This window comes from Cajanus cajan, chromosome 6 (genome assembly GCF_000230855.2).
Source record: "Cajanus cajan strain Asha chromosome 6, NIPB_CcT2T_4, whole genome shotgun sequence".
In the NCBI taxonomy this organism is placed as follows: domain Eukaryota; kingdom Viridiplantae; phylum Streptophyta; class Magnoliopsida; order Fabales; family Fabaceae; genus Cajanus; species Cajanus cajan.
In genome coordinates this window covers 62,142,948-62,153,295 of record NC_138522.1, presented here as the reverse complement: position 1 = coordinate 62,153,295, position 10,348 = coordinate 62,142,948, and the positions used below count along the sequence as shown (strand labels likewise).

Sequence of the window (10,348 nt, the reverse complement as noted above, 5' to 3'; positions counted from 1 at the left end):
TGAATTTTACTGTTACATCACTCATAAATAATTAATATTATATTTTTTATAATTTTTGTTTCAATGAAATTTCTTCTCACCACTCACAATTTTAGAATTCTATAGTATTTTGTTTTTGGTTCCAGCATGGAGAGGTGAGGTTTCTCTAACTAATCACAACACTTTATGTGAAAGATTCGTAGACCTAAATTTTATTTTTTTCAACGAAAGATAGAACTAAAAGAATTTCAACTTTTTGTATTACATAAACCAACTTCACTTGACATTTCTTATTAGATATAATGCTTAGTGTACTAGCTGACACCCCTTCGGTCAGGCAATAGGCCGATAGGGGTACCCGATCCGATAGGACGTCAATTGGCACTCCTCCGTTCAGACAATAGGTCGAAAGAGGTGCCCGAGCCGATAAGAAACACATCACGCCTTCGGCTAGAGGTTGGGCCGAACACCTCCTCGGCGTTGGCATATACCGAACACCCCCTTGGCCTTGGGATAGGCCCAATACTTCCACCACCACCAAGGACAGGACAAGTATCCCTTTGGTATCAAAACACACCCTCCTCGGCATTGGCATATGCCGAACACCCCTTCGACATTGGCATATGCCGAACCCCTCCTCGGCATTGGCATACGCCGAACACCCCTTCGGCCTTAGAGTAGACCGAACACTCTTTCGGTCTTGCACCTGGCCGAACACCCCCTTCGGCCCTAGGATAGGCCGAACACCCTTTCGGCCCCGCGCCTGGCCGAAGAACGGACAGAATGAGATTTCGACAATAATTACTTGTTACACAATAATTACCGTCCTTAATCAGCAACGATTAAGGATAATCACGTATTACCCATCTCCCAAGAAGGAAGACCCACCAGGCCCACATATATCACTATAAATACATAGGTGATGTGACATAAATGAGGTACGTTACTATTCAACATAAAGGCATTTATTGCTCTATACCGAACACTTACTTGATCGTTGGAGTGCCTTTGCAGGTACCCTCCCCACCCTTTAAAGACGGTGTTCGTTGGAGTGCCTTTGCAGGTACCCTCCCCACCCTTTGGCACCTACTACTTTTCTTGTGTGTTTTTCTTTTTCTTGTTCTTATTATTTTCTAATTCTTATTAAGTTAGAAAACGTTAATTTAACAAAGTCGTTATACCAACAAAGAGTCAGAGACCGATGAGGAGTAACCATCTTTGATAAGTGTCTCTTTATTGGCTAGCACCTACTACACTCTGTATTTTTTTTTTATTTTTTTTATTTTGTTTTTTTCATTATTGTAAAGTAAGAAACGGTTATTTAAAAATCAATCGTATTACCTTTCTCGCTTCATGACAACCAAAGTTTTGAGATGGAAAACTAATTGTTTTATTCTTTGACCCTGAAGTAAACAAACCTTTTATTGGGAGAGTTTAATCCATTTTATTGGGTACTATTTCAATATTAGCTAGGGTAAATTGATGTAACAAATTTAATAATAATGTTTTTTTTCTCGTTAAATATGTCTTATTATGTATTTTGTCATCGTAATACTAATTGAAAATCACATTTCATTTTTATAACAATTACAAAAATTTGACTCATCTGATTTTTTTTTATCTAAAATCTTGGCATCAACATTTTGCTTAAAAAAATGAAGTTTAATATCACTCTTGATAAATTAAAAAATCACAATCTTTAAAATGTTTTAATTATTATAAATGAAGATTTTGTCAAGTGAATAGATGTCATGAGACAACAAATTTCACTATTTTTTTAATTTTTTAATTCATAAAAATATTATTTTATATTTTATTATAATATTTAATACATAAACTAAATTTTTTTTTCCGCTACGCAAACCCTTCAACCCATTAGACCAAAGTTTAATTCTGCTTGATCACAAATTTACAAATATAATAATAAATTTAGTTAAACTTTTTATTTTTTTTATTTATTTTTTAGATTCATTTTGGTCACTTATTTTTTAAAATATTTATTTTGGTCTTTTATCTTCAAAATTTAGGTGAATTTATTTTTTTCTTAATATTTTTTTGACTTGTTAAAAATTTAAAATTTGTTTCATTATATTGACTTTTACGAAAATTATTGAATGCAATTAAAGTTCAAAGTAAAAATATTATATACATGGTGAAAATAAAAAAATTTAAAAAATATTTCATATTATTTTTTAACTGTTCATGAGATGTATTTTTAACACAATTTTCAATATATTTATACCCTTTTTAGATTTGAAGATCAATTACATTTTTTAAAAGGAAAATGAATAATTAACAAAATGATATTTAAAACATTTATTTTATCATTAGTATCTATCGTTAAATTTATGTATATAGAAGTTATATATAATATATTTAAAAACAAACATTTTTGAAAGACAATTTTTAAAATGAGATATTTATAAATATAAGATTATTTGGATATATACCAATTTTATAATCATTTATTTGTGCATAATTATTTTTATTCATGTCTATTAGCATATGTATTTATAAAATAAAAATAATATATTTTTAAAAAAATCTTAATAATAAAAAAATGTAGGTTGTAATCAAATATCCATGGAGAAGATATCCATTTATCGAACCTTAGATCGATACTACAATAACTTAATTAATCACACCGTCACAATGAAATACTCGTTTTTATTATCAAGCTATTATTAAGAAACAAAAATTCATCTATATCGATTCTCCAAACCCTCTCTCTCTCCTTACAAAGCGAATATGTAGCTTTTTCTTCTTTAACTTTTAAATTTATAAAAAATATTGTTGAATTATATCAATCAATAATTAAAAAAAAAAAAGATTGTAACCATAAAAAATGTATTTTAATTTTAGTGATTAAGTGCACTTTATTTATACGAGTGTCTAAAATATATTTGTTGATGTGTTATTATCTTACCCATCTAAATTCACAAATATTGAATAAATATTTTATTTTTTTTGTTTTTCTGAATTTGTAATGATATGTTATGCCATTGTTGGTTGTGACGCATATAATAGAAAAAAGGAGTCATAATGAGTATGTGTAAATATTAATATGTAATTAGTTATTGTATAGATAAATAAATGTGTTGCATGAAAGTAAAATGTGAAAATATCAATGACGTTAATAAAGTGGTCTGTTAATAGTAATATGGTAGAAGATACGATGGCATGGCGTAGGTGACGAATGCAAGGTCGTCCTCTCCCCATGGCTTATTGCGCAACCGATGTGTCTATATAGCTTCCACGCACGCACTCCTCAAATTGCACTAAACTAATTACACCTTTTTCCCTTAGTCTCCAATCTCCATCACTATGCCAACAACATCCTCCTCAATCGCCGCCACCAGAGCGGAGGAGTGGCGAACTCGAATAGGCTCCGCCCTACGAACCACCGTGGCATGCACCGTAGTAGGCCTCACCTCCCTCTACGGCCCGGCGCCTCTCCGCCGCTACCTGGAGTTCCCATCCTTCACCTACGCCACAACGCTCCTCATAGTGTCCGACGCAACGCTCGCCCAAACCCTAAGGGGATGCTGGCGCGTGCTGTGTTCCAACGTCCAGGTCATGATCCTGTCCCTGCTGAGCCTGCACCTGATAGGGCCGAGCAACTTCACGAACGCGGTGGCGGCGCTGGCCATGGCGGCCTCGGTGTTCGTGGTTGCGCTCCCGGAGCGGAGCCACTTGGTGACTAAGCAGCTTGCGTTTGGACAGCTGGTGAATGTGTTCGTTAGCACCGCCGTGGATGGCGGAAAAACAGGCGTGGCCGTGCACGCGATTCACGTGGTGTGCTCCACCGCCTTTGGAGCTCTCGCTTCTCTTGTCGCCATGCTCTTTCCCTATCCTCGACTTGCCTACTATCAGGTACTGTAACTAACTATCTTCCACTTCAATACAAATTCATAATTTTTTTTAATTAAAAAATATTTTTTATTTTCAAAAACAAAATTAAAAACTTATAATTTCTATTTGATATTGTACGTCATTTTCTTTTTTTCATAAATTAAAAACTTCAGCTATATATACAGAAATTTTTTAAGATAGTCGTACCATATGACAAATTTTCTTTTTAATCATTTCTCTTTTTTATTTTATCATAAATCTTTCAGCACTGCATTATAGTGAGAAAATCAACTGCACGAACACAATATGAAAACGAGATGTTGAAATCTCATCGGTTGAATTTAAATTAGAAATTTAAAGGCAAATTCTTTGGCAGTGAGAGGTTGTAAATTTTTTCCTAAACACTCGGAATTCGTAGTCATCAATTTCAGAAATCTTTTATGACATTTTCGATTTTTTTCAACGTGTCATGTCTTGCTCATTAAAAAAATGTTAAAAGAACACCAATTTGTAATTTTTCTCCTGGCCGTTATTCCAGTTTTTGAATAGAGAATTGCTATAGCTTCCGAAGGACATTCCGAATCGTTCTCCGAATAATTAAAATATTAATATTTTTTAATAAATTTATTTTAAAATAATTATTTAATTTAATATTTTATTATTTAAATCAATTTTTTAATAATTCAGAACACGGTTCAGTTGGAACTTCAGCATTTTTCTTTTGGATATCTTTACAATTTCTGTCTTCAAGTGTGTGTCCATGTACGAATTAGAAAGACATTTCATTCGTTCTTGTCCATTATCATGGAGTTTAGCATCACGAGAAACACATGAAACGGGTCAAAATCTCAGATCCTGTTGCCAATAACAACCAAAGAAATTTGGAAAAGTAAAAATATTCTTTTTCTTTAATAAAAGATGATTTCGCGTAAAAAAAATAAAAACAGAGGAAAAAATAAATTTTAATAAAAGTTAAAAGTCAATTTAATTTCTGGAAAATTTTGAGCACAAGCACGTCAGTTTTTTTAAATATAAGGAATTTATCTTAAAATTACAATTAATGCAGGTCATGTTGGCTATTTTCAAAGACTAATGTGCTTCAGCTAGGGGAACTAGTATAACATATATTAATGAATTTTAAGGGCTAATTTTATGATAGATTTTTTAAGATTTACTCTTTTAATCTTCTCTATATAAATTAAATTAATTTTTTAATTAAAATATTTTACACAATAAAAATGTTTCTAAGAATTTTTCCATTAACAGTAATATTTTTTAACTTCTTATATCTTTCAAACCTATATTTTCTTTATTTCTAAATTAAATTTCCATAATTTTTAAAAGGTATTATCAATAATTAATATAAAAAAACACTGTACCTCTCCTTAAGAAAAACTTTTTATAGTAATATAAATTCTTTAGCATAAATCTAAAGTATAATTTATATGATCACAACTATTTAATTATTATAGATTTTAATTATAATATAATCTATATATTAAAATATTTTTTATTATAAATTTAATTATCTACTATTAACATTTATATTGTATATAACACATACTAAACTATTAATAATTATATAAGTATGCATAATAATAAATATTGAAGAAGTTTTGGATTGGTCAATGCTCACACTCTTTTTTAATTGTGAGATGAGTGTGACGTTGAAAGAGATTGAAAAAAGAAGAGAAAGTAATAGATGATATAATATAAAAAAAATAATAAATAAAAAAGAGAGGCTGAATATAAATAAATTGTAATAGAAAAATGAAAATTGAATCAGTCATTCAACTGATCCAAACATTAATTCAAAGTTTAATAGTTTATTTGTGATTGAATAGTGAATATTAATAGAATAATAATAATTATTAATAATAATAAAATAATATTTAATAAATATAATTTTATAATTTATAATATTAAAAATTAAAATAAAATATCATTTATAAATTTTCAACATCTAATATTTAAATTTTAAATATAATATAATATAATATTTAAATCTAAAATTTAATAAAAATATAATAATATCTATTAATAATAATAACAAATTTATATTTAGAATAAAGAATATCAAATTAATATAATATAAATTGTAAAAAATAAAGATATTAAAAATCAGAAGTTAAAAATTAAGATAAATGATTAAATTATTTTTATAAAACAAGTATTAAAAATAAATTATTCAAACTTATAATTTTTTAAAATATGTATTTTATTAAAGATATTTTAATTTAAATCGTTAAAAAAATATTAAACCCATTCAAAATCAATTTTATCAATTTTGATAAATTCTACTAATTTTTTTACCAATTTGTTATTAAAAGATTTTGAAAAAAGGATTGTTATATCTTCTAAAACGGTCTTCGAATCATTCTTTAAAACGTTAAAATATTGATATCTTTTAATAAATATATTATAAAATACTTGTTTAATTTAATATTTTATTATTTAAATTAATTTTTTTTAATAATTTATAATGATTTTCGTAACGTTATTTCGTACGATTTATCATTTTTCTTTTGAAAACCTGCTTAAACAATTGATGACTAGTTCTACGTCAAACCAATCTGATCAATCATTTTAGTACGATTTTCAAAACCATGATTTTTAAAATCATGAAAAAATGTGAGAAATTCAAATTTTGGTTCTTAAAGAAATTTGATTATGTGATATTTTAGAATAAAGGGAATTTTTGGCGAGTATATGGCCCAGGCCCCATCACCTGTTTGGTTCAGTCACAATATATAATATAAAGTATAAACCATAAAACCTGAAGAGATAAGAATAAAGTCAATGCTTGTTTTAGATATCCACCTTTTTGTCCTTTTTTTGTTTTAAATTATATTATTGGTGTCAATTAGAAGTTACTTTAAATATGATATTTAAAATAAATCAACATTTTAGTTTAATAATGCATAGTAAATAAATATCTTTAAATATATAAACTATAATTGATCATTATAATTATTGATAATTTTAAAAGTTGAAATTAAATTTAAATATAAAAATAAAACACTAAACTAAAAGGAATAGCTTATTTAAATGATTAAGTTTATCACTATAAATAAAAGAAAAATAGTTTAAAATAATGAAAACATAATTTTCTTTTGGCTAATTGAACTAAAAATGTCTAACTGAGAAAGTGAATAAAATAAAAATATTACTCTCAAATTATTTATTATAATTTAGAATATAAGAAAAGTCAAGAATGATGTTATACACAACAGATCGGATAAAAGTGTGATTAATTAGTATATTTAAATTAATTTTTTCTTGTGACATTTCCCAAATATTGTGTACTGTATTTTAAAACTTCTTAAAATTACAATTAAATTAATAATTCTTTCACAAATAATCATCCGTTCACATTTTTTTTAACTTAACATCAAAATTATCTTGCAACAAAATTGTGAACTAATTCATGAAAGGAAGTTATCAGAAGAGTGTAAAAACACCGAAGCACTTTGTGTCCCCGTTAACTTAGCGACAGAATAAGAACACAAAACGATAAGAACTGAACTCTTTGTCAGAAGACAACGGTATCAAACAAAAATGATTCGGAGGGTAAAGCTTATTAGGAAATTAAAAATGGAAACCACTAACGACTAGGGCCCTTCGTTCTGTATATATTTCAACAAATGCTAGGAGCTCAACATTTTATTTTTGGAAGATGCCAGATGCAAATGTGCAAATTGCTATTTTATCAAACAGAAGAAGAAAAAAATTGTTTTAGTCATTGTTTTCACTGCTATAAGAGAGCAAAAAAAAAAACACTTTCAATTGACCTTGCTTTCAGACAAAGAAGTTATACCGATTATACGCTGAGAATACTTGTGAGAGGTTCAATTGCATCATAGAGGCCATCTCTGCCTCAGACAACTCAACTGCTACAGGTTTCTTCACTCAAGCAAAGTCCCTTTCCACAACAGGAGCCAAGCTTCTCCAAAGTATTAGAACCAAACTGGTAAGGTAACCTAAGGCTAAATCATGCAATTCAACGCTATACTTGCCAATGAGCTAAATGTTTGGTCTTGGTTTTTTCATCAAACAGGATGGCATGCATTGGGAACGGCCACAAACAAAAATTTTCAACCCCCATTGGATTGACCCAGAAGAAAAACTGCAAGACTTGGAGCTACCAATAAGAGCTATGGGCATTGCTTTATCAACTTTTACTTCTTTTCCTGTTGGGGTCATTGATGAGGAGCTCAGAGGTGTCTTGCTGAATTGCAGAGGACAATTCAGCAAAAAATTAGGTCAGCAAGCCAAGTGCTTTGCACCTTTTGATACAACCATAAATTCAGAGATAAAAAAAGACATTTTGACCAAAAACCTGTCGGTAGCCTATAAAGATCTACCAACCTCGTTCTTTTTATACTGTGTCCATCTTCTCCTAGATGACTCACCCATTGCAAAGAAAAATGACCATTTGCTGGGGAAAACTCAGAAAAGTGGTGATCCGAATTGGAGCACCAGAGAGGTTGTGATGAACTTGATTCCCAGCAACCACAACTTGGCTTTTGCATTCAAGTCCTCTCTTTCGCTAGGCCTCGCTGTGTTTTTCGGTTTGACATATAACAAGGAAAATGGATACTGGGCGGGACTCTTAATCTCCCTATGTTTCGTGACTGGACGCCATCCAACATTCTCACTAGCAAATGCACGAGGGCAAGGAACAGCAATGGGATCGATCTACGGGATCCTTTGTTGTTTCATTTTCCAAAAAAATTTGCGTTTCAGTTTCTTAGCTCTTTTACCATGGGTCTTTTTTTCTTCTTTTCTCAAGTATAGTAGAATGTATGGTCAAGCTGGTGGGATTTCAGCAGCTACAGGGGCCTTATTGGTCATTGGTATGAAGCACAATGAACCTCCAATTCAATTTGCACTTGCTAGAATGGTCGAGGCCACAATTGGACTCCTTTGCTTCGTTATTGTAGAGATTGTTTTTAATCCTTGCAGAGCTGCAACTCTTGCAAAATTTGAACTTTCTCAATGCTTGAAATCACTTCAAGATTGCATTGAGCAGATTGACATTAGTACTCCAACCAAGAAAGAGATGTCATTTTCAAGCTGTCCAGCATTGAGAGAATGCCAGAAAAAGCTGAAATCTCTAGCGGATCAATTAGAAGAGTTCACAGCAGAGGCTGAATTGGAACCAAATTTCTTGTTCGTTCCATTCCATAATGAATGCTACAAAAAGATGCTGGAATCACTATCAAAGATGGCAGATCTCTTAATTTTTGTGGCATACTCAATGGAAAATGTCATGCTACTGTCACAGAAAAATGGAGCATTTTGGAAGGATCTCCATGATCAAGTAAATGAGAATGTGAGGACTTTTAATAACAAAATTAGCCCCACATTGAAATGCCTTGAAGAGATAACAAGGATAAAATCTCCTAGGAAGCTTGAAAATGACAACCTTCCTTGTGATGTTGAGACACAAGAATATCCAAATACAAATGCATTTGGGGACTGGAGTGGAGAAGAAGAGGTCAATAGCATTACAAGCTCTTTTATCAAACATCTGGAGGAGATGGCTACCAAAACTCACACCAACATAGATGAGGAGATGCTTAAAGGTCAAATGGTTTTCCATTACAGTTGCTTAGGTTTCTGTACTAGTAACTTGATGAGAGAAACAATGAAGATTCAGAGTGAAGTAAAAGAACTACTTAAGTGGGAGAATTCAAGTCAAACAAACTTCGACAAATTTTTTTGTTAACATCAAGCTCGGTGTTCACAGTAAATCTAGCACCCTTTGAATTAACCAATAACAAGTATATGGCATCTCTATAAATATTCAACTAAAGAAAGAAGATTCAACTCCAACTGGTGATTGAAGCACTAAAAAAGAAATCCAATACTTGATGTCAAACAACTCTTAAGGTATGTTTGATACTTTAGTTTGGAAAAGAAGTGAAAGAAAAGAAAAGGAATAGTTTAACTACAACAGCACTCTACTAATTGTTTTGCTTGCACTGTTCAACTACCGATTCCAACCTCCTACTTTTGTCGAGCAAAATGCTTCATTGATGGCGCCTCCCAAAGAGAGAAGATAAAATGTAAATAATTAAAAAAAGAAAAAAAAAAGGCTGAAACAAAATACGATATGTGTGCATGTAATAAACCGCCTCTGCATGCGCCATGTATGTTGCATCGATCTTTAAATTCAAGTAAAGGCTCCCCCACTTTCACACAGTGCAAGACATTTAGGTCTGGTGCAACTTCTTTCATGGATCACGTACTGCTCTTGTAGAAAAAGTTTGTTGCACAGTTGTAGAAAAGCAGCAAGAAGCAAGTCTTAGTAAAACTGTCTTATCTACGTTTCGACCATATTCAGTTATCTATCTATCAAAATCCTAGAACACTATTAACTAGTCCATTTTAACCATCTCCCAAAATCCTCCAACATGGTCCAGTCCTCATTTAACTAAAAGATGTGATCACATGCAACAATCACATTGCTACCTTCACAGCAAGTAAAAATGATTGAACATTCTCATGTAGA

General features: G+C 30.8%; 1 protein-coding gene across 1 annotated transcript; it reads left to right on the top strand.

Moving 5' to 3' along the window:
• The first annotated feature begins 175 nt into the window (after nt 1-175).
• On the top strand, nt 176-9,779 carry LOC109797974 (fusaric acid resistance family protein). Its single transcript, XM_083059268.1, has 4 exons — nt 176-1,042; nt 3,286-3,852; nt 7,634-7,801; nt 7,889-9,779. Exons 2-4 carry the CDS (start codon nt 3,304-3,306, stop codon nt 9,560-9,562), a joined length of 2,391 nt encoding a protein of 796 aa, XP_082915394.1. The 5' UTR covers nt 176-1,042; nt 3,286-3,303; the 3' UTR covers nt 9,563-9,779.
• Nucleotides 9,780-10,348: the final 569 nt, after the last annotated feature.